General features: G+C 53.0%; 1 protein-coding gene across 1 annotated transcript; it reads right to left on the bottom strand.

The window, feature by feature from the left end:
• Positions 1-1597: 1597 nt before the first annotated feature.
• On the bottom strand, positions 1598-24006 carry Bcam (basal cell adhesion molecule (Lutheran blood group)). Its single transcript, XM_045134441.1, has 15 exons — positions 23899-24006; positions 20877-20998; positions 17163-17391; positions 17008-17078; positions 15666-15762; positions 15374-15556; positions 14458-14594; positions 13033-13189; positions 6988-7106; positions 6752-6893; positions 4648-4784; positions 4293-4437; positions 4055-4199; positions 2084-2201; positions 1598-1991 (listed from the first exon to the last, which is right to left on the bottom strand). The coding sequence occupies exons 1-15, from the start codon at positions 23960-23962 to the stop codon at positions 1986-1988; spliced, it is 1872 nt and encodes a 623-aa protein (XP_044990376.1). The 5' UTR covers positions 23963-24006; the 3' UTR covers positions 1598-1985.
• Positions 24007-27664: the final 3658 nt, after the last annotated feature.

Here is a 27664-nt window from a genome sequence, read left to right as displayed (position 1 = left end):
TCAGCTCTGCAGGCAAGCACCTTAACCGCTAACCCATCTTTTCGAGCCCCTTTGTTTTTTTTTTTTTTTTTTTTTTTAAATTTTTATTTATTTATTTGAGAGCGACAGACACAGAGAGAAAGACAGATAAAGGGAGAGAGAGAGAGAGAGAATGGGCACGCCAGGGCTTCCAGCCTCTGCAAACGAAATCCAGACGCGTGCGCCCCCTTGTGCATCTGGCTAACGTGGGACCTGGGGAACCGAGCCTCGAACCGGGATCCTTAGGCTTCACAGGCAAGTGCTTACCCACTAAGCCATCTCTCCAGCCCTCGAGCCCCTTTGTGATTTATTTTTGTTATTTTATTTATTTACTTATCATTTATTTATTGGTTTTTTTTAGTAAGGTTTCGCTTGAGCCTGGCTGACCTGGATTTCACTGTGGAGTCTCAGGGTGGCCTTGAACTCATGGCGATCCACCTACCTCCGCCTCCTGAGCGCTGGGATTAAAGGCGTGTGTCATCATGCCCGGCTTTTTTTTTTTTTTTTAATAGTTTTTATGTGTGCACGTGTGCGTTTGTGTGTGTGTGGGCACGTGCGCGTGAGCTTGGATGTGTGGAAGCCAGAAGACGCCCGCTGAAGTTGACCCTCAGTGGGGCATCCACCTTGTTTCGCGACCGCGTCTTTCACTGGCCTGAAGGTTCCCGATCAGGTCAGCCAGTGAGTACCCGGGCAGCCTCCTGCCTCTGCCTCTCCAGCTCTGGAATTACAAGTGCACTCAGCCAAACCTGGCATTTGTAAGGGGGTTCTTGAGACCAAATACAGGCCCTTAGGCTTGCAAGGCAAACCCTTTATTGACCAAGTGATCTCCCAGCTGTCTTTAAATTTATTTATTTACTTTTTATTTATTTATTTATTTATTTTGAGATAGGGTCCCGCTTCGTAGCTCTGGTTGGCCTGGAACTCACTCTGAGGCTGAGAATGATCTCAAACTCGTGACTCTCTGGCCTCGGCGTCCTGAGTCAGCAACGTCGCTTCTGCCAGCTTCCACCTTGTGCTCAAATCCTTTCTGGTCGGGCCTCAGAAAGTCCATCAGTCCCTCCGTTCTGCCCTAGGGTCCTCTCTACATTCCATGCTTCCCCAGGGAGTCATGACCTCTGTCCCCAGCCCCTATAGAGGGGGGAGGAGGAAGAGAGCTTTTCTGGTCTCAGCTTCAGCTCCCTGGGGACTTTGGGAATTTTTTTTTTTTCCCTTTAGGGGACAGCACCCCACCCTCACAAGCAAGCACTGGGCACTGGTCCACAGGGGCCGAGCCAGCAAGCACTCGGACCCCTGGCACCTGTCTCCCTTGCCAGGCTCGGCCCCGCTGAGTCACGTTCCATGCCTACTGGCTCTCTCTCCTTCGCCAGCCTCGGTCTCGTTTCTTTCTCCATGACATCAGCCCGCTCCCGAGTGGACAGGGCTCTGCAGCAGGAGGGGAACCTCGCCTGGGTGGCCACCCCCACACCCCCACCCTGCCCTGATGGGGAGAGAGCTGGGAGGATCTGGCCACAGGAAAGTGTCCGTGTGACAGCATTTATTCCAGTGTCTCCTCGGATGATGGGCTTGGGGTGGGGTGGGTAGGTGGGGGAGGGCAGGGAGGGGGGATCCAGTGTCAAGACTACGCAGCAGGGCGTCAGGTAGGGGGGGACCAGCAAGGGAGACAGGAGGTAAAAATAGCCCCGGCCCGCCGACCCCTCAGTGCCTCATCCCCGGCCCCGGGGCCCTGGGCTTCAGTCCAGGAGCTATTCTGGGGCCTGGGAGAGTCATACTCCCTGGAGAAAGGGCCCCCCCTCCCTCCCAACCCGCATTCTCTGTCCTTCCCTCCCGGAGACCTGCCCAACAGGCAGAGGAAGGAAGGGTGGGCCGAGGCTGCAGAAGGAAGGAGGTGGAGGCGTGCGCGCAAAGGCAGGCTTCGGATGCCTGTAGTAGCTCCAGGTCCAGCGAATGTCCCCGGGAGGTCACGGGGCTCAGCACTGGGGAACGAGAGTGGGCAGCTTAGGGTAAACCCCCCTAAGGCTGTGCCTAGCGGGTTACCTGTAGGGATCCCAGACCTCCACCCACTCACCTCATCTCCAAAGCCCCTGCTGCCACTCCGGGCACCCCCAGAGGGTCCCCCCATGAGAAGGCCTGTCTGCTCGGGCTGCTCGGAGCCAGACTGGCTGAGCTCGGGCTCTCCGGGCGGCCTAGGAGAAGGGCAGTGGGAAGAGAAGGGCTTGCTGTTGGGGAAGGAACTGAGAGGGTGGGGTGGGGAGGGAGGCGATGGTACCCGGGCTGGTTCCCCTAAGAGGGAGCGCAGGGCTGGACATGGGGCCCGGTCTGCTTGTGGGCAGAAGTTGAGCCGGGCGTGGTGGCGCACGCCTTTAATGCCAGCACTGGGGAGGCAGGGGTAGGAGGATCGCTGTGAGTTCAAGGCCACAGTGAGACTACATAATGATTTCCAGGTTAGCCAGGGCTTAAAAAAAAAAAAAAAAAAGTTGAGGACTGCTAAGGATGTTTTAGATGAGGTGAGATGGGGTTGGAGCTGGTTAGGAGTAAGGGGGAGGACAGACTGGGGTGTGGCTGTAGCTGGTTATTAGGACTGGCCGCAGGGTGGGCTTAGGATGTGGATAAGGGAGTGGAGGGTGACAGACTGCCATTGGAGGTGCTGGCTGTAGGGACTAACCACTACTTAGTGGCTGGTTTTTGGGCAGGGTGGGGATGACTCTGTTTTGGGCAGGATGGGACAAGGTCCGGACTGAAAATGATGTGAAGCCTGGTGGTGCACGTCTTTTAATTAGCACTCGGGAGGCTCAGGACAGCCTGAACCACAGGATAAGTGTAAGGCCAGTCTGGGCAATTTAGAGAGAGCTTGTCTCCAAATAGTAAAAGAGGAGCTGAGAACAGAGCCTAGTACTAGAGCCCTTGTCTAGAACCCACAGTGAGGAGCTGGGGGCATGGCTCAGAGGTAGAGCACTTGTCTAGATCCACAGTGAGGGGCTGGGGGCGTGGCTCAGAGGTAGAGCACTTGTCTAGATCCACAGTGAGGGGCTGGGGGCGTGGCTCAGAGGTAGAGCACTTGTCTAGATCCACAGTGAGGGGCTGGGGGCGTGGCTCAGAGGTAGAGCACTTGTCTAGAGTCCACAGTGAGGGGCTGGGGGCGTGGCTCAGAGGTAGAGCACTTGTCTAGATCCACAGTGAGGGGCTGGGGGCGTGGCTCAGAGGTAGAGCACTTGTCTAGATCCACAGTGAGGGGCTGGGGGCGTGGCTCAGAGGTAGAGCACTTGTCTAGATCCACAGTGAGGGGCTGGGGGCGTGGCTCAGAGGTAGAGCACTTGTCTAGATCCACAGTGAGGGGCTGGGGGCGTGGCTCAGAGGTAGAGCACTTGTCTAGATCCACAGTGAGGGGCTGGGGGAGTGGCTCAGAGGTAGAGCACTTGTCTAGATCCACAGTGAGGGGCTGGGGGCGTGGCTCAGAGGTAGAGCACTTGTCTAGATCCACAGTGAGGGGCTGGGGGCGTGGCTCAGAGGTAGAGCACTTGTCTAGATCCACAGTGAGGGGCTGGGGGCGTGGCTCAGAGGTAGAGCACTTGTCTAGATCCCCAGTGAGGGGCTGGGGGCGTGGCTCAGAGGTAGAGCACTTGTCTAGATCCACAGTGAGGGGCTGGGGGCGTGGCTCAGAGGTAGAGCACTTGTCTAGATCCACAGTGAGGGGCTGGGGGCGTGGCTCTGAGGTAGAGTAGTTGCTGGCCTATGCAAGGTCTGAGTGTCCTCCCTAATGCTGTAAACCAAACCAACCAACTAATAAAACAGATTAGAGGTGCGATTAGATGGCGGGGGTGGAGAGGAGATGAGCAGAGTGGAGTAAGGCATGGCTGGGGTAGGACTGGGGGTCTTGGGGCGAGTGGGCCGCCTGTCCTTGGGGTAAGAACGGGTTGGAGGTGAACAGGGGAGGCTGAGCCTTCGATGGCAGAGGAGCGGGAGAGGTTTAGCGGGGTTGGGACTTAAAGACAGGACGCGGCTGAGGTGGGAATGGGACTCAGATCTCGTCAGCACTCACGGGGCCGCCTTCTCCGCACGCCCGCAGCATCCAGGACGTCCCTTGCGTCTCATGCAGTAGAAAGCGGCCACCACGAGCAGCAAGAGACCCACACTGACAGCCACGGCCATGACGGCCACGCCAGCCTGGGCGGTCTGGGGGGCCACTGTGCGGACAGGACACAGAGGAGGGATTCAGCCAGCTGCCGGGACAGGTTTACCAGTGAGCCCACCCAACGCCTCCCTTCTGGGATACCCACCGGCGCCAAAGTGGAAGGCGTGCCCGATCTTCCCATAGATGTTGGAGGCCTCGCAGGACACGCCCTCGCGGGCCAGGGTGCTGGTCACTTTCACGGTCAGCGAGCTGCTGATCCATCCTTTGCCTTCGGAGGGCGGTTCTGCGGGCTGTGGAGGACCAGGTCAGGATCAGCCTCTTGTGATCAAGGGCTGGGGTGGGGGGGGTGGGCGGCGGTTAAGGCAGGTAAAGGATGTCTCTACCCTGCCCCAGGAAGTGCAAGAGACAGGGAGTTTGGAAGGATGAAGGGCAGACCTGCCTCTCTCCTCACCCCCCCAGGGATTTAGGGAAAGGTCACAGCGATGAACAAAGTTCCTTACGGTGCCGGCTCCCTGGCTCCAGGTGAGTTTAGGTTCTGGATAGCCTCGGGCAGAACAAACCAGTCTGACTTCGTCTCCTTCTGTCCAGGTGTCCCCTGCTCTGGGTTCCATCTCTTGTGGGCTTAACTCTGGTGATCCTGTGTGTAATGGAGACAGCAGGAAAGTGAGTGGAAGGCACAGACTGGGAGAGAGAAGTGGGGGGAATGGAGCAGAAGGCAACGCGGGGCGGGGGGGGAGTCCTCAGAAAGTGCCTCACTGGATAAGGCAGAGCGCTTGCTGAGCAACCGTAGGGAACCTGCGTTCCATCACTCATGTCAAAAGCCAGACATGTGACTGGCGTGGTGGCGTTCCCCTTTATTTTTATTCAGTTACTTTAGAGTGAGTGAGCGAGCGAGAGAGACATAGAGACAAAGAGAGGACTGGGGGCTGGAGAGATGGCTTAGCGGTTAAGCGCTTGCCTGTGAAGCCTAAGGACCCTAGTTCGAGGCTTGATTCCCCAGGACCCACGTTAGCCAGATGCACAAGGCGGCGCACGCATCTGGAGTTCGTTTGCAGAGGCTGGAAGCCCTGGCGCATCCATTCTCTCTCTCTCTCTCTCTATTTGCCTCTTTCTCTCTCTGTCTGTAGTTCTCAAATAAATAAATAAAAATAAACAATATAAATATATAAATAAATAAAAAGAGAGAGGACTGGCACGCCAGGGCCTCAGCCACTGCACTCAAACTCCAGACACTCGCGCCACCTCGTGGGCGTGTGTGACCTTGCGCTTGCCTCACCTTTGTGCATCTGGCTTATGTGGGATCTGGAGAGTCGAACAGGGGTCCTTCGGCTTTGCAGTCGAGTGCCTTAACTGCTAAGCCACCTCTCTAGCCCAGGCTCCTTTAACCCGAGCACTTGGGAGGTCGAGGTAGGAGGATCACTGTGAGTTTGAGGCCAGCCTTTGCCTACAGAATAAGTTCCAGGTCAGCCTGGCTACAGAGAGACCCTACTTCATAAAAACATACAACAAAACAAAAAAGCCCGATGTGGCTATGCCTGCCTGTAACCCCAGGGCTGAGAGGGAATGGACACAGGGGTATCGCTGGGGTTTGCTGGCCAGCTAGCCTAGCTATAAAAATAAAAAATAAAATAAAAAAGCCAGGTGTGTTGGCATATGCCTTTAATCCCAGCACTCAAGAGACAGAGATAGAAGAATTGCTTTGAGTTCAAGGCCAGCCTGTAACTACAGAGTGAGTCCCAGGTCAGCCTGGGCTACGGTGAGCTTCTTTTTTTTTTTGGATTTTCAGGGTAGGATTTCTAGCTCAGGCTAACCTGGAATTCACTATGTTGTCTCAGGGTGGCCTCGGACTCAGGGTGATCCTCCTATCTCTGCCTCCTGAGTGCTGGGAGTAAAGGCGTGTGCTACCATGCCCAGCTCTTAGATTAAGATTCTTAAAAAAAAAAAAAAAAAAGACACAATCTGGCTGGAGAGATGGCTCAGTGGTTAAATGAACTTGCTGGTAAAACCTGAAGACCAGGGCTCGATTCTTCAGTACCCATGTAAGGCCAGATGCACAAAATGACAGGTCTAGAGTCCCTTCGCAGCAGCAGGAGGCCCTGGTATGCCCACTCTCTTCCTCTCTCTCAAATAAATAATTTCTTTTTTCAAGGTAGGGTCTTGCTCTAGCCCAGGCTGATCTGGAATTCACTACGGAGTCTTAGGCTGGCCTTGAACTCATGGCGATCCTCCTACCTCTGTCTCCCGAGTGTTGGGAGCGCTGGGATTAAAGGTGTGAGCTACCATGCCCAGCAAAATCAACAAATACTTTAAATAATAATAATAAATAAATAAATACGTAGGGGTGGAGAGATGGCTTAGCAGCTAAGGCATTTGCCTGCAAAGCCAAAGGACCTTGGTTCGATTCCCCAGGACCCACATAAGCCAGGTGGTGCACCGTCTCTGGAGTTCGTTTGCAGTGGCTGGATGGAGGCCCTGGCATGCCCACTCTGTCTCTCTCTCTCTCTCCCTCTTATCCTCTCTCATTCTCTGAAATAAATAAATAAATAAATAAGTAAAATTAAAACGAATAAATAAAAAGACAGTCATTGTTTCCATAACCCAAACCTTGGACCATTAGCTGGAAGCTTTCGGTGCGGCTCAGGAGGGGCACCGTGGGAGTGGAGGCTTCGCATGTGTACGTGCCGGCCGAGTCGAAGGTAACAGACCCCAGTGAGAGCACCGGGCCATCCTCCAAGGGCACTGAGTCCTGGGAAAGAGCAGAAAGGAAGCCGGGCAGGGCGGTGAGAGGGCGAGGGGCGCGGGCGCACAGCCCGAGGTCCCGAGGCTCCTTGCCCCGTCACCTTGGTCCAGCGCACGGTGGGAGCCGGCAGGCCTCTTGCAGAGCAGTTCACGACCGTGCGGCTGCTGTTCAGGAACACGAGGAGCTTCTCACTGGCGCTCAACTCCAGGGGGTCTAGGTCTGCAGGTAGAGGGACAGATGGTCACATGCCCCTCCTCCTTGTTCATTCAGCCAGGGCCTCTCCGGGGCGTCACATTAAAGGATGGTTCTAAGCCAGGCATGGCGGCGCATGTCTTTAATCCCAGCCCTCGGGAGGCGGAGGCAGGAGGATCGCTGTGAGTTCAAGGCCACCCTGAGACTACATAGTGAATTCCAGGTCAGCCTGAGCTACAGTGAGACCCTACCTTGAAAAACCAAACACATACACCCAGAGGATGGTCCTAAGCAGAGAATTGCATGGTCTTCATAATTCTTCCCAGTCCACCAGATCTCTGGCGTGTCCATCTGTCTGGCTGTCTAGGATAATCTGGATGACAGACTCCAATGTACGCTCTAAGTTGGGTACTTTGCTTCCAAACTGCCCTCTGAGCCTAAAGTTTTGCAGTGCTGGGGACAGAACCCAGGGTCTCACACAACCTACATAATATACACTGAGCCCCCAGCCCTCACTGTGGATCTAGACAAGTGCTCTACCTCTGAGCCACGCCCCCAGCCCCTCACTATGGACTCTAGACAAGTGCTCTACCTCTGAGCCACGCCCCCAGCCCCTCACTGTGGATCTAGACAAGTGCTCTACCTCTGAGCCACGCCCCCAGCCGCTCACTGTGGGTTCTAGACAAGTGCTCTACCTCTGAGCCACGCCCCCAGCCCCTCACTGTGGATCCTAGACAGTGCTCTACCTCTGAGCCATGCCCCCAGCCCCTCACTGTGGACTCTAGACAAGTACTCTACCTCTGAGCCACACCCCAGCCCCTACTATGGATTCTAGACAGGTGCTCTACCTCTGAGCCACGCCCCCAGCCCCTCACTGTGGGTTCTAGACAAGTGCTCTACCTCTGAGCCATGCCCCCAGCCCCTCACTGTGGGTTCTAGACAAGTGCTCTACCTCTGAGCCACATCCCAGCCCCTCACTGTGGATTTTAGACAGGTGCTCTACCTCTGAGCCATGGCTCCAGCCCCTTACTGTGGATCCTAGACAAGGGTTTGATTGCTGAGCTATCTCCTCAGCCCCTCTGTCCCATCCTTAAGATCAAATCACTGCCCTTTCCTCCCCCTTCTACACCCTGACGGAATAACAGTATTTCAGTAGGACTATGTACTGAACTACGATGCATGCAGCCCTATGGTAGAGATAAGTTATCAAAAGTGGTAAACAGCAGTGGACTCTGCAAGCCTTAAGTGCCAAATGTGCCAACGGGTGCAATAGTGGCATGTGTGTTATGGAGGAAACCAACCACTCTCTAATTGGAACAGAGGCCATCTCCATGGGAAGGAGTACATGCCTGGTACTGAAAACCTATTCCAAAGCCTATGGCTGGGGAAGTCATGAGCCCTAGGGGAATAATGACTACTATATTCGTTAAATGCATATATTGGGCTGGAGACATGGCTTAGCAGTTAAGGCACTTGCCTGCAAAGCTAAAGGACCCAGGTTCGATTCCCCAGGACCCACATAAGCCAGATGCACAAGGTGGCGCATGTATCTGGATTCTGTCTACACTGGCTAGAGGCCCTGGTGCACCCACTCATTCTTGATCTCTGCCTCTCTCTCAAATAAAGAAACAAAAATAGTCAGGTGTGGTGGTGCACACCTTTAATCCCAACACTTGGGAGGCAGAGGTAGGAGGATCACCGTGAGTTCGAGGCCATCCTGAGACTCCACAGTGAGTTCCAGGTCAGCCTGGGCTAGAGTGAGACCCTACCTTGAAAAACGAAAAACAAAAAAACAAACAAACAAACAAACAAAAACCCCAAAACAAAAAAAAGAAATAAAAATAAATGCATATATTAGGCCCTAAATTGCCATGCAAGCACTTCATGGAGGCCCTCTTGTGTGCCCATTCTCCCTCTCTCTTTCTCCCCCTTTCTCTGTCTGTCACTCACAAATAGATAAATAAATAAATAAAAAAATAGAAAAAAATGTCTATACCTATATATTGATGCTACTCTCACTTCTGGTTAGAGAAGCTTCTCTTTTCAGATGGCGGTGACCACTGGGTGTACACGGTGGTTTGATTCAGGTGTCCCCCATAAACTTAGGTCTTCTGAATGCTAGCTCCCCAGCTGATGGAGATTTGGGAATTAATGCCTCCTGGAGGGAGTGTATTGTTGGGGGCGGGCTTATGGGTATTAAAGCCAGTTTCCCCTTGCGAGTGTTTGGCACACCCTTCTGTTGCTGTGGTCCATCTTATGTTGGCCAAGGGGTGATGTCCACCCTCTGCTCATGCCATCGTTTTCCCCTGCCATCATGAAGCTTCCCCTCAAGCCTGTAAGCCAAAATAAATCTCTTTTTCCCAGAAGCTACTTTTGGTTGGGTGATTTCTACCAGCAATGTGAACCAGACTGCAACACTGGGGTAACTCAAAAGTCATAGTGCTGAGAAGAAGTGACAGAGGAGTGCTCAACACTCAAAGAGACATCTCTATCACACCCTCCAAGGCTCAGGTCCATTGTGGAAGAGGTGGGGAAAAGAATTTAAGAGGCAGGGCTGGAGAGATGACTTAATTGTAAGAAGCTTGCCTGCAAGCCAGCTGCCCAAGGTGGCACATGTATCTGGAGTTTGTTTGCAGTGGCTAGCGGCCCTGATGTGCCCATTCTCTCTCTCTGTCTGCCTCTTTCTCTTTCTCAAATAAATAAATAAAATATTTTTAAAACCCAGCACTCGGGAGGCAGAGGTAGGAGGATCACCATGAGTTTGAGGCCACCCTGAGAATACAGAGTGAGTTCCAGATCAGCGTGGGCTAAAAGCGAGAGAGAAACTGTGCTCAGGTTTAGGGATATAGCTCAGTGGTAGAGCACGCATCTAGCCTCAGTAAGACCCTAGCTTCCATTTCTGTCATCTCAAAATATAAACACTTCCGGCTGGTCTGAGGCCACATGGTGAGACTTTGTCTCAAAAAAAAAAAAAAAAAAAAAAAACCCAGCAAAAAAAGTACTTGAAGTTCTCTGTCTTTGGAGAAGGGTCATCCCACTTCCCTCCCTTTGAACCCTGACTACTGTCTGTAGTCTAAGACCTCTTCACTGTACCTCCAACAAGCAGCCTGAGGGATATTTTGTTTTTAAATATTTTATTTTTACTTATTTATTTGACAGAAAGAAAGAAAGAAAGAGAGAGAGAGAGAGAATGGGCATGTCAGGGCCTCCAGCCACTGCAAACGAACTCCTGATGTGTGTGCCACCTTGTGCATCTGGCTTATGTAGGTCCTGGGCAATCAAACCTGGGTCCTTTGGCTTTGCAGGCAAATGCCTTAACCACTAAGCCATCCCTCCAGCCCCTGAGGGATATTTTCAAAGCACACACTCATCAGACCTCTCCAGTTAAAATCTTGCATCTGGCTCGCCAGCATACTTGGCATCATGGCCAAATTCCTTCACCCAGCCTATAAGATCCTGTCTGCTCTGGCTCTGGTCCACCTCTGCAGTCATTCCCTTCCTTCCCGGTTTAGTCTGGGAACCTTTCTTTTGCTTATTGTTTTGGACCATATACTCAGTCCGGTCCGGCCTCAGGGCCTTTGCACTGAAGAGACTGCCTCCAGCTCTCTGTGGTTCCAACACTGCTACACAGCTTCTCATCCACGTGTCCCCTTCTCCCAAGAACCTCCCCCCCACCGGCCCCTGCCACTGTGGACACCCAGATCTCCCTTCCAACACTGACGACTGATTCCCCCAGCTGCTGTGGGACGGCAACTGTCGGCACTCAGCTGTCAGCCTTCCCTGGGAAGGGCCTCACCCTCACCCAAGGTCATGCTCCCTCCCCTGTGCAGCACACAGCCAACGAAGCCCAGCCCCCTTGTCCCAACTGGGGACAATTGTGAAGGGCCACCTTGATGTCCAACTGCTTTCTTTAAGTTTTTTTTTTTTTTTTTTTTTTCCTCTGACTGACCTGGAATTCACTCTGTAGTCTCAGGGTGGCCTCTAACGCTTGGCCTCCTCCTACCTCTGCCTCCCTAGTGCTGGGATTAAAGGCATGCGCCACCACGACTGGCTTTAAAGAGTATTTTTGTTTTAAATTTATTTATTTGAGAAAGAGAAAATAAGCACACCAGGGCCTCCAGCCGCTGCAACAGAACTCCAGACGCATGTGCCACCTTGTGCATCTGGCTTCCGTGGGTCCTGGGGAATTGAGAACCTGGCTCCTTTGGCTTTGCAGGCAAGTGCCTTAACCACTAAGCCATCCCTCAACTGGTTTCTTTTCTTTTCTTCTTTCTTTTCTTTTTTTATGGTTTTTCGAGGTAGGGCCTCACTTTAGCCCAGGCTAGCCTGGAATTCACTCTGTAGTCTCAGGGTGGCCTCGAACTCACAGTGATCCTCCTACCTCTGCCTCCCGAGTGCTGGGATTAAAGGCATGTGCCACCATGCCCGACATTCAGCTGCTTCTTTTAAACACAGTAAGACTTCTCCCTCTGCTTACCCCGGTCTTCCTTGGCCTCCCCACTCCCAACATTTGTGGATCCCAAGGGGCTCACCATAGATTAGGCTTGCAGACCTCCAAGATTGAGTTGGTTTCGGGGAGGGGGCTATGCATAATCCCATAATCCTAGTAATCCCAAACTCCCCTGGCCGGCTCCACCATTTTAGCAATTGCATGGCTTAAAGTTAAAACCGCCAGTCACGGTGGTGCATGCCTTTAATTCCAGCACTTGGGAGGCAGAAGTAGGAGGATCATGACATCAAAAGACAGAGATCGAAATAGAAGAGGACCTCTGTGAATTTGAGGCCAGCCTGAGATCACAGAGTTGAGTTCCAGGTCAGCCTGGACTAGAGTGAGACCGTGCCTCAAAAAGAAAAGAAAGACTTTAGCTGGGCGTGGTGGCGCACACCTTTAATCCCAGCACTTGGGAGGCAGAGGTAGGAGGATCGCCGAGAGTTTGAGGCCACCCTGAGACAACACAGTGAATTCCAGGTCAGCCTGAGCTACGGTGAGACCCTACCTCGAAAAACCAAAATAAATAAATAAGTGTGTGTGTGTGTGTATGTGTGTATATGTATGTGTGTGTATATATATATATATATATATGTCTATCTCTATCTCTATCTATCTATCTATCTATCTATCTATCTATCTATCTATCTATCTATCTATCTATCTATCTATCTATCCACACTCATATATACATACATACATATATAAAAGGATAAAGTAATGTGCCTGAAAGTGTCTTGGCCAGAGCTTGCCTTTCCATTCTCCTACTATGCTGGGATGCTTGTCTACTGGGCTCATGGGTTTGATTCCCCAGCATCCACGTAAAGCCAGATGCACAAGGTGGTGCATGTGTCTGGAGTTCATTTGCAGTGGCTGAAGGCCCTGGAGTGCCCATTCTCTCTCTCTCTCTCTCTCTCTCTCTCTCACTTCTTCCTAAATAAATAAAATAAATAAAATTTTAAAAGGGGGTGCTTAGCGGTTAAGCGCTTGCCTGTGAAGCCTAAGGGCCCCGGTTCGAGGCACGATTTCCCCAGGACCCACGGTAGCCAGATGCACAAGGGGGCACACGCGTCTGGAGTTCGTTTGCAGAGGCTGGAAGCCCTGGCGCGCCCATTCTCTCTCTACCTCTTTCTCTCTACCTCTTCCTCTGTCACTCTCAAATAAGTAGATAAAAAATAAACAAAAAAAAACTGAAATAAAGAGAACAGGTAAGATGGAAAAGTGCTAAATTAAAGAAGAAGAAGAAATGAATGGCAGAAAGGACCGAGACTTATGGAAGCAATGAAGAGAGGAGATTGGCATGTGCCGAGTGCACAGCCTTGACCAAGGGGCTGATGGTGAAGCTGGCCAGGTACCCGTTGGAGGTGGTAGGAAGGACAAGGGCTATCTCCCTGTGAGAGAGGAGTGAAGAGCGTGCTCTGGAACTGCTCTCTGCGGGGTCCCCCCCCCCCCGGGGGCACTTACAGGCGACACGCAGCTCCAGGGTCTGGTCCAGCTGCACGTCTTCGGCGGCATCATAGTCTTCCACTCTGCAGCCGTAGGTGCCGCTCTGGCCCCGACGCACGCCCTCCAGAGTCAAGTTCCCCTCCAGATTCACGTTCAGCACGGCCTCCTTCCCATCCTGGGTGACCCAGCGAGAGAACGGACTCAGGAGCCACCCCACGGTTGGGGCAGGGATCACCGAGCCAGTGCCACACTTGGATAGAGGGCGTTCCAGCCAGGGCTCAGGGGCGGGGTCACGTAGGTTGGGTAACTGCTCAGTTAGAACCATCTCAAGTCAGGGACAGAGGGCCTTTTAAGTCCTCGGTCACTAGTTGGAGATTGCTCAGTGGTTAAAGGCGCTTACTGGCAAAGCTTGACATCCCAGGTTCGATTCCCCAATACCCACAGGAGGTCAGATGCACAAAGTAGCACGTGCATCTGGAGTTTGTGTGTGGTGGCAAGACCCTGGGATGGTCTCTCTCTCTCTCTCTCTCTGTCTCTTTCTGTCAAATCATTGAATCAAGCCTGGGTCACCATGTTAGGTATCTTGCCAAACCAAACACATTTAGATTAAAATCAGTAGCAGAGGCTCTGGGCATGGTTCATTCATAGGGAGCCTGAGTAGACCTGTACCAGGTAGTGCTGTGACTCAAGGGGTCAGCAATAGAGCCCTTGTCTAGATCCACAGTGAGGGGCTGGGGGCGTGGCTCAGAGGTAGAGCACTTGTCTAGAGTCCACAGTGAGGGGCTGGGGGCGTGGCTCAGAGGTAGAGCACTTGTCTAGAGTCCACAGTGAGGGGCTGGGGGCGTGGCTCAGAGGTAGAGCACTTGTCTAGATCCACAGTGAGGGGCTGGGGGCGTGGCTCAGAGGTAGAGCACTTGTCTAGAGTCCACAGTGAGGGGCTGGGGCGTGGCTCAGAGGTAGAGCACTTGTCTAGATCCACAGTGAGGGGCTGGGGTCTGGGTCAGAGGTAGAGCACTTGTCTAGATCCACAGTGAGGGGCTGGGGGCGTGGCTCAGAGGTAGAGCACTTGTCTAGATCCACAGTGAGGGGCTGGGGGCGTGGCTCAGAGGTAGAGCACTTGTCTAGATCCACAGTGAGGGGCTGGGGGCGTGGCTCAGGGGTAGAGCACTTGTCTAGATCCACAGTGAGGGGCTGGGGGCATGGCTCAGAGGTAGAGCACTTGTCTAGGATCCACAGTGAGGGGCTGGGGGCGTGGCTCAGAGGTAGAGCACTTGTCTAGGATCCACAATAAGGGGCTGGGGGCGTGGCTCAGAGGTAGAGCACTTGCCTAGCAAGCAACCCACCCAAGCCCTGGGTTCCATCACCAGCACCACCGCAAACAGGTTAGTATGACTAGTGGTCAGGGGCTCGGTGGACTCTGCAGGAATCGGAAGGATGGGTCACCTGGAGGCGAAAGAATGTGTACTCTGGGCTGGGGCTCCCGTCACCCCGGCAGAGCAGCTGGACAGCATCACCTTCACGCACCCAGCCCTCTGTGGTGGAAGGGCTGCCCACCCAAAACTGCACGTGCTCCGTGGGATCTATGGGAAGGCAGGAAAAGAGATCAAGTCACGGCTTCAGGATGGTGGGTTACGGGTGAGATGTCAGTGCTACATCAAAGGGGGTGGCTATGATATATGAAATCTTAGAAGACTTTTTTTTTCCCCTAAGGTAGGGTCTCACTCTGGTCCAGGCTGACCTGAAACTCACTATGTAGTCTCAGGGTGGCCTCGAACTCATGGCGATCCTCCTACCTCTGCCTCCCGAGTGCTGCGATTAATGGCGTGCACCACCACACCCAGCTTCCCCCCAGGCTGACCTGGAATTTACGTAGTCTCAGGGTGACCTTGAACTCCTAGCCATCTTCCTACTTCTGCCTACTTAGTGCTGGGATTAAAGGAGGAAGCCAACACGCCAGCTCCTTTGTTTTTGAAATTGGCTCTCTCACTCTCTAGTCCAGCCTAGTCTTGAACATCTGAACTTCCTACCTCTGCCTCTTGAGTCCTGGGATGACGGGGGCGTGTGCCGTCACACCTGGCAGGCCCGCACTTAATGCTAAGTGTGCACGCACACCAAGGTCAGTGTGAGGTTTGGGACTGGATGTCATATGGGGACCCAATTCAATGGCAGAGGTAAGCTGGTAGTGTGTCACAGTCAGTTTTGTGGCTTGGGCAGCCATTTGAGGTCAGGGGCCAGATGTCAGTAGTCAACCCCAGCCCAATTTTACCAGGAGGTAGAGGACAGGGCGAGGCCTCAGGTCCACTTGGGGCATTGGGCCTCAGTGAGATGGGATCTGAGATCAGGCTTCCCACGGACTCACAGTGCAGGGTGAGGTGGAAGGCAGGGCTGTCCAGGCGCCCGTGCTGGCCCGAGGGCTGGCTGTAGTGAGCCGCACAGTGATAGGTCGCCTCCCGATCGGCCTTGTGGAGCCGCAGGTAGAGGGTGCTGGTGAGCGAATGGAGGCCTGAGGCCTCCCGGACGGTGCGGCTGGTCATGTAGCCATCTGTGAGAGAAGTGGGCAGGAGGCGGTCAGCTACCCCCCCACACACACAACGCACAACGCACTTTGGCCATCATCCGGTGCCCCAGCCGCTGGACTGCTCATCACCCACCTGGGTTCATCTCCGTGGGAACCTCCAGACGCTGCCCGTTCCGATACCATGTGATCTGAGGGACTGGGTTCCCATTGCGGCTGCTGCAGGTGGCAATCTGGGGCAGACAAGGGGCATGCAGCTCTGGGGGTGGTGCCAGGACTTTGAAGTCCGCTGCTCCTCAAATCCCCAGTTTATGCCCTTCAGACACAGGACTCTGGACTCACTGTCCCCAAGAGCAGAAGGCAATAAATAGCTCCTGGCCCTCACTGCCCACATTAAGAAGCCCAGAGCCACGTGTGGGGGCACACACCTGTGACGCCAGCCTTCAAAAGGCTAAACTGGCTGGGCGTGGGCATGGTGGCGCACTCCTTTCATCCCAGCACTCGGGAGGAAGAGATAGGTGGATCACCGTGAGTTCGAGGCCACCCTGAGATTACATAGTGAATTCCAGGTCAGCCAGGGCTAGAGTGAGACCCTCCCTCAAAAAAAAAAAAAAAGAAAAAAAAGGAAAGAGAAAGAAAATAAAACAAACTGGGCACGACTGCCCATGCCTTTAATCTCAGCACTCCTTACACTGAGACTACAGAGTGAGGAATGAGTTTCCAGGTCAGTGTGGGCTAGACCAAAAGACACTACCTCAAAAAAAATTTAATTTAAAATAAACTTGAAGGCGGGCTGGAGAGATGAGTCATCAGTTAAGGTGCTTGCCTGCAAAGCCAAAGGACTCAGGTTCGATTCCCCATTACTTACATAAGCCAGATGCACAAGGTGGTACATGTGTCTGGGGTTCATTTGCAGTGTCTAGAGGCCCTGTGTACCATTCTCTCTCTCTTTTTTCTCAAATAAATAAATAAAAAAATATTTTAATATTATTATTATTACTAACAACATATTTTGTATGAATACATCATGTGTTAGTACTAAATTAAAAAAAAAATTTTCTTTTGAGGTAGGGTTTCACTCTAGCTCAGGCTGACCTAGAATTCACTATGTAGTCTCAGGGTGGCCTCGAACTCATGGTGATCCTACTGACTCATGCCTTTAATCCCAGCACTGGGGAGGCAGGGGCAGCAGGATCACCATGACTTCATGGTCATCCTGGGACAAGGTGGCGCATGCATCTGGAGTTCATTTGCAGTGGCAACGGGTCCCCCAACATCCTCTCTCTCCTCTATCTGATTGCATATAAATAAATAAATAAATAAATAAATAATCTTAACATGTTAAACAGTTAATAAATAAATCAACACCTCCCCCCCAGAAAAAGTAATAAAAACAAAAACCAAACCAGACAAGAAAAGAGACATGGCCTTGTGCCCCTCTAACCTAGCCCTCATAACGTCAGGTGACCCCCAAGTACCTCCTGGGGGGATTCTTCCATCACAGACAGCGTTCCTTTGTTGGGAGTCACTTCGGTGGGTTCTGGTTTTGCTGTGGGGAGATGTTTATGTCAGAAGCCCCTCCTCAGGTGCCCTCACTGCCTGGCTCCTCTTGAGGGTGCCTACGGACACTCACCGAACACGTGGACCCGTGCTGTGGCTTCCGAGGTGCCTGCTGCCCCGGCTTTCACCACACACACATAGTCCCGGGCATCGCCCACCTGGGCATCGGGTAGCCCCAGGCGGCCATGGGAGTCCAGCTTGTACGGGGGTCTGCGGCCCCGAGGGTCATGCACGGTGCTCTGGAGCTCTGAGCCCTGCTTCTCCGCCGAGGCCAAGAGGTGACGTTTCCCAGAGGCATCAATCTGTGCCGGGTGAAGGGGGCAATTTTAGATTGGGATGCCCACCTTACTTACCAACTCTGTCCTTCCACAGCTTGGTCCTTCCCTCCTTCCTCTCTCTTTGTCTCTTTCTCTCCCTCTTTTCCTCCCTCACCCTCTTCCTTTCATTAAAAAATATTTTATTATGTATTTTAGAGAGAAAGAGATAGAGAGAGAGAATGGGTGTACCAAGGCCTCTGGCCACTGAAAATAAACTTCAGATGAATGCACCACTTTGAGCATCTGGCTTTACAAGAATGCTAGGGAATCAAATTCTGATTTAGGTTTTGCAGGTAAGTGCCTTAACCGCTGGCTGGGCTATCTCTATTTCTGCAGACCATTTTCATCCTTTTCTTACTTTTTTTTTTTTTTTTTTTTGAGGTAGGGTCTCATTCTAGCGCAGGCTGACCTGGAATCCATACTGTAGTATCAGGGTGGCCTTGAATTCATGGTGATCCTTCTACCCCTGCCTCCTAAGTGCGGGGATTAAAGGCATGAGCCATCACTCACAGTTCTCTTCCTTTTCTTAACTACTAGTGATTGAACTGAGGACCTCTCACATGCTAGACAAGCTCAGTACTGCTGATCCACGCCCCCAGCCCCTCACTGTGGATCTAGACAAGTGCTCTACCTCTGAGCCACGCCCCCAGCCCCTCACTGTGGACTCTAGACAAGTGCTCTACCTCTGAGCCACGCCCCCAGCCCCTCACTGTGGATCTAGACAAGTGCTCTACCTCTGAGCCACGCCCCCAGCCCCTCACTGTGGATTCTAGACAAGTGCTCTACCTCTGAGCCACGCCCCCAGCCCCTCACTGTGGATCCTAGACAAGTGCTCTACCTCTGAGCCACGCCCCCAGCCCCTCACTGTGGACTCTAGACAAGTGCTCTACCTCTGAGCCACGCCCCCAGCCCCTCACTGTGGATCTAGACAAGTGCTCTACCTCTGAGCCACGCCCCCAGCCCCTCACTGTGGACTCTAGACAAGTGCTCTACCTCTGAGCCACGCCCCCAGCCCCTCACTGTGGATCTAGACAAGTGCTCTACCTCTGAGCCACGCCCCCAGCCCCTCACTGTGGGTTCTAGACAAGTGCTCTACCTCTGAGCCACGCCCCCAGCCCCTCACTGTGGATCTAGACAAGTGCTCTACCTCTGAGCCACGCCCCCAGACCCTCACTGTGGATCTAGACAAGTGCTCTACCTCTGAGCCACGCCCCCAGCCCCTCACTGTGGACTCTAGACAAGTGCTCTACCTCTGAGCCACACCCCCAGCCCCTCACTGTGGACTCTAGACAAGTGCTCTACCTCTGAGCCACGCCCCCAGCCCCTCACTGTGGATTCTAGACAAGTGCTCTACCTCTGAGCCACGCCCCCAGCCCCTCACTGTGGATCTAGACAAGTGCTCTACCTCTGAGCCACGCCCCAGCCCCTCACTGTGGATCTAGACAAGTGCTCTACCTCTGAGCCACGCCCCCAGCCCCTCACTGTGGACTCTAGACAAGTGCTGTGCTATAGAGCTACATCCCCAGATCTTTTTCAATTTTATTTTATTTTGAAAAATCTTTGTGGGCTGAGACAATGGATCTGTGGTCCATGGCACTTTCTTGCAAAGCCTGCCAGCCCAGGGTTCAATTCCCCTTCCACCCATATAAACTAGACACAAAAAAACTGGCAACAGCGTCTGATATTTGCAAAGCCAAGAGGCTCCACTTCTCCCACCCATACAGGTGCAAACAAATTAATTAATAAAATTTGCCAGGCATGGTGGCGCACGCCTTTCATCCTAGCACTCGGAAGGCAGAGGTAGGAGGATCACCTTGAGTTTGAGGCCACCCTGAGACTGCATAGTGAATTCCACGTCATCCTGAGCTACAGTGAGACCCTACCTCAGATAACAAAAACCCAAAAACAAAACTAATAAAAGTTTTAGGATGCCGGGGATGATGGTGTACATCTTTAATTCAAGCACTGGGAAAGCAGAGGTAGGAGAACCACTGTGAGTTCGAGCCAAGCTCTGACGAGAGTGACTTCCAGGTCAGCCTGAGCCAGCATTGGACCCTATCACAGGATGTCTTGTTGGAGCCAGGCTAGCTTTGGGGGGACTCTCCTTTCTTTGCCTCCCATCTTATCTCAGACAGGGTGATTATAGATGCTCATACGATAGTATTTTTTAAAAATGTACGTAAATTTTAAAATTTTGAGGCAAGTTTTCTCTATATAGGCAAGGCTGACTTTTTAGAAATATATTTTATTTTTATTTATTTGTCAGAGAAAGAGAGAGAGAGAGAGAGAGAGGGAGGGAGAGAATGGGCGCAACAGGGTCTCCAGCCATTGCGAACAAACTCTAGATGCATGTGCCCCATTGTGCATCTGGCTGACATGGGTCCTGGGGAATCGAACCTGGGTCCTCTGGTTTTGCAGGCAAGCGCCTTAACCGCTAAGCCATCTCTCCAGCACGACTTTTCTTTTCTTTTCTTTTCTTTTCTTTTCTTTTTTCTTTCTTTCAAGGTAGAGTCTCAGTTTAGCTTAGCCTGACCTGGACCTCACTCTTGTAGCCCCGGGTTGGCCTTCAACCCAATGGCAAACGACTTTAACCTCTGAGCCACCTTCCCAGACCCCTGGCCTTTAACTTTTGGTCCTCCTGCCCCAGCGGCTTGCTCACCTGGAACTGCAGGCTGAACCACCTTCTCTCTCATCCTTTTGTCTCCACCCCGTCCCTCCCAGTCCTCTATGTTCCATCTTTCCTCCAGGTCTCTCTGTCTTGTTTCTTGCTTTAGGTGTTTCTCCCTAAGGCCAGTGTTATATTCTATTTTGTTTTGCTTTATTTTCAAGGTAGGGTCTCGCTGCAGCCCAGGCTGACTTGGAATTCACTATGGAATCTCAGGGTGGCCTTGAACTCATGGTGATCCTCCTACCTCTGCCTCCCAAGTGCTGGGATTAAAGGTGTGCGCCACCACACCTGGCTCGTGTCCTATTCTGAATAGGCAGGAAGAGTCATTATCTTCCCACTACACTGTGCCTTGCTTAGACGCCTGGGACCTGGGAGAATCCTGTCACCCTGGTTGGGCCTCAGTTTTCCCACCTGTCAAACAGCAGTGCAAGGCTGGAGAGATGGCTTAGCGGTTTAGGTGCATGTCTGTGAAGCCTAAGGACACAGGTTTGATTCTCCAGGTCCCACGTAAGCCAGATTGCACATGGTGGCACATGCATCTGGAGTTCGTCTGCAGTAGCTAGCGACCCTGGCATGGCCATTCTCTCTCTCTCACTCTCGCTCATAAGTAAAAGTAAAATCTTAAAAAAAAAGGAAACAAAATAGATGTGCAGCTTGTGGATGAATCTCTTAGGGTCCTTCTGGGCTCTCAGCAGATCAATGTGAGCATTGATAATGCCCTCACCCCCCCCCCCCACACACAAGCCTGGCACCCCCCTCCTTCCTACATCATCTGCAGGCCCCCCCCTCACCAAACACTCACAAGGAACCACTCCAGCAGAAAGTGCTCAGGTGTCTCCAGAGGGGAGCAGTCCAAGGTGATCAGCTCTCCTCGCATCACTTCCACCAGCGGGGGCACCGAAACGCGTACCTCAGCCTGGGCACCTGAGGACAGTAGTGTAACTGTTTCCAGGGCTGAAGAGATGGCTCAGGGTTTTAAAGGGCTTGCTTGCAAAGCATGACGCGCTGGGTTCGATTCCCCAGTACCCGTGTAAATAATGCTAGATGCAGCCGGGCATGGTGGCGCATGCTTTTAATCCCAGCACTTGGGGAGGCAGAAGTGGGAGGATTGCTGAGAGTCTGAGGCCACCCTGAGACTACATAGTGAATTCCTGGTCAGCCTGGACTAGAGTGAGACCCTACCTCTGAAAGCCAAAAAATAAAATAATAATAATAATAACGCTAGACGCATAAAATGGTGGATGCATCAGGAGTTAGTTCCGGTGCGTCTCTTGTTCTTTCCCTCTCTCCCTCGCTCTAACCTTGCCAATAAATAAATAAATAAATAAATAGGGATGGAGAGATGGCTTAGCTTAACCTCGAAAGGGGGGGAGAAGAATCCTGGGGCGGGGGGTAACCCCGAAACTAAAACAGCTTTTCTTAACAATCTGAGTTTCCCCAGCCTGAATTCAGAGCGTGGAGTCTCTGAAGGACCCACCTCCTCCCTGGGAAAGAGCACGGGGGGGGGGGGTACCAACCCTGGCGAGGGCCAGTGGAACACAGTGTTTCCTAGTGACAGGGCCCCTCTTCCTGAGGCCCCAGATAAACCCACACACCTGCGTGGAAGAGGGCCCGCAAAGGGCCTGCCTGCAAAGTCAAAGGACCCAGGTTTGATTCCCCAGTACTCACATAAGCCAGACGCACAAGGTAGCACAAGCATCTGGAGTTCATTTGCAGTGGCCAAAGGCCCTGGCGCGCCGCACCCATTCTATCTCTCTCTCTGTCTGCTTCTCCCTCTCTCTCAGATAAAGTAAATTAATGAATTAATTAGAAATAAATAAATAAATAATGTCCCCTGTTCCTGGCTTCCTCCCTCAAACCTGGGTTTCCAGAAGCCAGCTCTCCTCCCTCAGACACAGGGGTCCAGACTAGGTCCTCCTCCTGCCCAAGAACTGGAGGTCCAGACCCCAGTTCTACTTCACTCAGACCTAGGAGTCCAAGCTAAGGCCTCCCCAACACAGACATGGCTCCTTTCTTCCTCTTTGGCATTTCTGAGCCCGCGGCTGCTCTAAGGACTGCGTGCTCCGGGGTTACACACCACCTGCGCCGGCCTTTCCACCTCCACCTGCCCCTCGAGGGCACAGCCAGACCTGGGTTGAGGGGTGGGGATGTAGAACGGTTCTCTTTCCATCTCTGACCACCCCAGTCTTCTCTCTGAGAGTCTCACTGTCTTTTCCCTGTCTGTTTCCCTTCAGTTTCTGCGCTCCTGGAGCGTATCTCCTTGAGCTTGCGTGGGGGGCTGGGGTGTGGGCCCGCTGCTGGGCCAGGAGCAGGATGGGTTGTGTGGGCGTGGTGAAGGGGGACAGGGCTGGGCAGGTTTCAGGAATGTGGGAGGGCCAAGCTGGCTGAGACCTGCCCGGCTTGGCGCCAGAGCCCCCTGCCCGCCCCCCTGTCGCCCCCCCCCCCGACTCCTTTACTTTTTACTACTATGGCAGTGAGGGTACTGTGAGTCACCTGGATACAGGATAGGGGCGAGGCTGGTATGTTGGGTACTGAGAGAAAGGGCTGGGTTCCTGGGTCCCCAGGGGGCTCTGAGGAATGGCAGTCTGGGTGACCATGGGAGAGTGGAAGGTTCCCGATCCCATCACAGTCCCAGCAGATGGCATAGTTCTTCTTGCTAGAAAACCAACACCTCCCCCCCCCCGCCCTCCGTTTTTACCCTCTGGGCGGGTATCTTGGCACTTGGCATCATTTCATTCTCATTTCTGCAAACCTCCCTTTCCCGCCCAGCCTGGCTCAGGCCTACCCCTGGGGACCCACTGATTTTATCCTGCTTACGCCATGGGCCCGGGTTCTCAGGCACCCACCTCTGGCCCCAGCCTGCCCCAGGGGAGCTGGTGTGGCACTAAGCTGGTGCCCAGAGCGGGTCTGAGCTCCAGCAGACAGATGTCGTCTGTCCAGGTCCCTCTTGTCTCGGGCCCTCTTCCACGCAGGTGTGTGGGTTTATCTGGGGCCTCAGGAAGAGGGGCCCTGTCACTAGGAAACACTGTGTTCCACTGGCCCTCGCCAGGGTTGGTACCCACCCCCCCCCGTGCTCTTTCCCAGGGAGGAGGTGGGTCCTTCAGAGACTCCACGCTCTGAATTCAGGCTGGGGAAACTCAGATTGTTAAGAAAAGCTGTTTTAGTTTCGGGGTTACCCCCCGCCCCAGGATTCTTCTCCCCCCCCCCCTTTCGAGGTAGGGTCTCACTCTGGCCCAGGCTGACCTGGAATTCACTATGGAGTCTCAGGGTGGCCTCGAACTCACAGCGATCCTCCTACCTCTGCCTCCCGAGAGCAGGGATTAAAGGCTCCCCAGGTTTCTTTGAGAACCCTCAAAACTTGAGAACAATCTAACGGACAGCGCTAGGGGTTTTTGGCCCTGGGGGTCGTGACACAAGCCATTCCAGCTACTGAGGGAACCTGGATTCTAGGGTCTGGGGGGGGGACCAGGAGTCACAGAGCCCCGAATTGGAGGGGGGGGGATGTCGCAGTGCTCCTGGGATTGAGGGTGTGGGAAGGGGCGGTTCTGAGTGATTCCGGAGAAGGGGCTGCTGGCTCCCGTTATCTGCCCCCCCCACATCCCCCTGCGCTGTGGTCACCCCCAAGCGCTGAGTCCATCGCAGTGCCTCCCCGTCCCTCCTCCCCGAGGTACCCAGCTTTTTTTTTTGTTTTAAGGATGTAAAGTAAACCTGTTCCTCCTGGCCTTCCTAAGTGGGAGAGGGGGTGTGCCCCCCCCATGCCACCACCACCAGCAACACCCCGATCTCGGCTCGGTTCACCCCCCCCCGCACTCCGCCAGCCCTACCTGGGTGCCCCGCCAGCAGGAGCGCGAGCCACAGCAGCCGAGCGCGCGCGTCCGGCGGCTCCATGTTCCCGGGGCAGCGGCAGCGGACGGACACTGAGCCCGGGCGAGGCTCCGGGCTGCGGCTGCGGCGGCGGCTGGCCGCGGAGGCCACGCCCCCAGGCCACGCCCCGTCCCCCCTCCTCCTCCTCCTCCTCCGGCCCGTTCTCCCCCCCCCCCCGATCACCATCACCAGCACCCCAAGCCTGGGCGCACGGCCAGGACCTCCCGCTGCCCCGAGCGGACCTCCCACCGCCGCGCGCGCGCGCGCACACGCGGGGCTCCATCCAGCCACCGCGCCCGCCCCAAGGCTGTCCCCCTCGGCCACGCTGACCGGCACCCGGGATAAGGGTGGACGGGGCAGGAGGTGGGGGGGGGGACCTGATCAACCAGTTTAACCAGTGCTCTGAACTGGGACACGCGGGAAGGGGGGGGGTCACTTTATTCCCTTTCCTTCCCACTCACCTGGGCGGGCGGGGTGGGGGAGGCTTGGAGACTCCTTCCCAAAGTGGCATGTCCACCCCACTTCCACCTGCGCTCACATACATCCCGTACCCGGGGATACAGCCTGGAGTTGTTTTGTTTTGTCCGAGACTGTAGCTGTAGTCGGGCCTGGAACTCGTGGTCATCCTCCTGCCTCAGCATCTTGAGAGTTGGGACTACACGCCTGAGCCACCACGCCCTCCTCCTCCTCCCAGCCAGTGGATTTTTGTTGTTGGGTTTGTTTTTGGTGTTTCGTGGTAGGGTTTCGCCCTGCTGAGCTGGAATTCACTCTGTCTCAGGGTAGCATCGAACTCACGGTGATCCTCCCACCTCTGCTGGGATTAAAGGCGTGGGCCACCATGCCCGGCTTCTAATATTTATTTTTATTATTTCAGAGAGAGAGAGAGAATGGGCACGCCCGGGCTTCTAGTCACTGCAGAAGAACTCCAGATGTTGGATATCCATGACCTCACAGTGCCTGACACTACCTACACAAGACCATCATAAAAGGAGGAAAAGATCATGACATCAAAATAAAAGACTGATTGAGAGGGGGAGGGGATATGATGGAGAATGGCGATTCAAAGGAGAAAGTGGAGAGATGGAGAGTATTACCATGGGATTTTTTTTTGTATTTTTTTTTAATTTTTATTAGCATTTTCCATGATTATAAAAAATATCCATGGGACATTTTTTATAATCATGAAAGTTGTTAATAATAATAATAATAATAATAATAAAAAAGAACTCCAGAGGCATGTGCCACCTTGTGCATTTGGCTTATGTGGGACCTGGAGAATCCAACCTGGATCCTTAGGCTTTGTAGGCAAATGCCTTAGCCACTAACTCATCTCTCCAGCCCTCAGCTGTGGATTTTTAATTATTATTATTATTATTATTATTTTGTACAACCAGCGGCCGCCTCTCAGTGTCACAGGTGTCCCGAGTGTCTGGCTTCACTCAGAGGTGCCCTCCCGTAGTGGCCAGCTCACTGGGATATGTCCTGCCTTGGAAGGACCCAGTGACCTGGAATGCACCAGCTCTGTCTGCTCAACGGTTTCTCAACTCCCAGCTCCTCTTAGACCTCGGAGAAGATGGGGTGGGGATGCAGTGCCCCTCCCTCGATCCCTACTCTCCACGGGCTCCCTAGCTTTCCCCCATCTAGGGAATCCAAGGAATGTAACCCCCCTTTTCTTCCTCCTCTCCCTGACCTTCCCTCTCCACCTTGGGGGGAAGGGAGAACCCTAGGCTGGTGGGGGCAGGTGTGGGGAGAGGGTGGGGGGTGAGGGAGGAGGAGTCTGGGTCCCTGGTCGGAAGGGAGAGTCGCAGGTCAAGCTAAAGGGTCACTGGTCACACTGCTTAAGGCTCCTCACTAGCCAGGTCGGGAGTGGAACAAACTCCAGAGTGCCGGCTAGGGGGAGGGGAAAAAGTCACCCTTCCATGCTGGTCAGGAAGTGGGAGTGTTGGGGGGGGGCACTCACTGGTCATGCTGAGTAGCTTCTCCAGTCTCCAGGGCCACCCCCCACTACAGCTAAGGCCTTAGCCATCAAACCCAAAGATAGAGGTGATTTACTTATCAGCCGGATCATTGAATTTTTTATTTTTATTTTTATTTTTTTGGTTTTTTGAAGTAGAGTTTCACTCTAGCCCAGGCTGACCTGGAACTCACTATGCATTCTCAGATATTGAACTCACTGCAATCCTCCTACCTCTGCCTCCTGAGTGCTGGGATTAAAGGTGTGAGCCAAACGCCCCAGCCTTTTTTTTTTTTTTAATTATTTTATAATTTATAATAGAGAAGTAGGGCGAGAGAGAATGGGAGTGCCAGGGCCTCCAGCTATTGTAAATGAATTCTAGACGCATGCGCCCCCTTGTGCATCTGGCTTACATGGATCCTGGGGAATCGAACCTGGGTCCTTTGGCTTTGCAGGCAAGCACCTTAACCGCTAAGCCACCCCTCCAGCCCCAGATCATCGAATTCTTTTTTTTAAATTTTTGTTGTTTATTTTTATTTATTTATTTTAGAGTGACAGACAGAGAGAGAAAGAGGCAGAGAGAGGAGAGTGGACGCGCCAGGACTGCTTAGCCACTGCAGACGAACTCCAGATGCGTGTGCCTCCTTGTGCATCTGGCTAACGTGGGAATTGAGCTTCAAACCGGGGTCCTTAGGCTTTACAGGCAAGCGCTTAACCGCTAAGCCATCTCTCTAGGCCAAGATCATCCAATTCTTAATCTGGGAAAGATGACCTTTGAATATGAGCTGGTTTGTACCCTCCTCCAGAAAACCCTCCAAGTCCCCCATATGCTCATAGATTCCCCCCCAAACTCCCTGGGTCCCATACCTCAAAAGTGTACACTCGAGGATGCATCTGTCCCCTCCATCTTACTACAATGCCCTGTAGTAATCAGGCTGTCTCTTACCTAGTCCAGATCCATAGCTGGTGTTCATGAAAGGTGCAAAATCAAAAGCTCACAGGCTCATGTGAAAATTCCACCCAGCACTTGGGAGGCCAGGGTAGAAGGATCACTGTGATTTTGAGACCAGCCTGGAACTACAGAGTGAGTTCCACATCAGCCTGGGCTAGTTTGAGACCCTACCTGGAGGAAAAAAAAAAAAAAAAAAACAATTCTATTCAGAGGCTGGGGAGATGACTCAGTGGTTAAAGGTGCTTGCCTGCAAAGCCTGCCCACCTATATTTGATTCCCTAGTACCCATGGTATACATCTGGAATTTGTTTGCAGCGGCAAGAGGCTCTGGCATGGCCACAACCTTCTCTCTCCCTTCTCACTCTCTCTCTCTTTCTCCGTCTCTCCCTCTCCCTCTTTCTCTCACACACAAATAAATAAATACAATATTTTATTTCATTTGAGGTAGTCTCATTGTAGCCCAGGCTGGCCTGGAACTCTGTCTGTAATTCCAGGGTGGCCTCAAACACAGTGATCTTCCTACCTGTTTGCCTCCTGAGTGTTGGGATTAAGAGTGTGCACTACCACACCAGGCCAAATACCAAATGCTACGTATATATACACACACACACACACACACACACACACACACACACACACATATGTATACATACATATATATATATATGTATAATTTTAAACATTTTATTTTTATTTATTTATTTGAGAGAGGGAGAGAATGGATGTGCCAGGGCTTCCAGCCACTGCAAAGGAACTCCAGATGAATATGAATGATCCACCTTGTGCTTCTGGCTTATGTGGGTCCTGGGGAATCAAACTG

The sequence above is a fragment of the Jaculus jaculus genome, chromosome 14, assembly GCF_020740685.1.
Source record: "Jaculus jaculus isolate mJacJac1 chromosome 14, mJacJac1.mat.Y.cur, whole genome shotgun sequence".
Lineage (NCBI taxonomy): Eukaryota > Metazoa > Chordata > Mammalia > Rodentia > Dipodidae > Jaculus > Jaculus jaculus.
The sequence above is the reverse complement of the archived record's forward strand: the minus strand, read 5'-3'. Positions and strand labels throughout refer to the sequence as shown.

What these genes read in the sequence shown, in the direction of transcription:
- Bcam (XM_045134441.1), bottom strand. Translation starts at nt 23,962, where the DNA reads ATGGAGCCGCCGGACGCGCGCGCTCGGCTGCTGTGGCTCGCGCTCCTG. An exon ending in AGCACGGGTCCACGTGTTCG is followed by an intron (nt 17,079 to 17,162) that starts GTGAGTGTCCGT and finishes ATCTCCCCACAG; the next exon opens with CAAAACCAGAACCCACCGAA. An exon ending in TGGAAGAATCCCCCCAGGAG is followed by an intron (nt 15,763 to 17,007) that starts GTACTTGGGGGT and finishes TGTCTGCCCCAG; the next exon opens with ATTGCCACCTGCAGCAGCCG.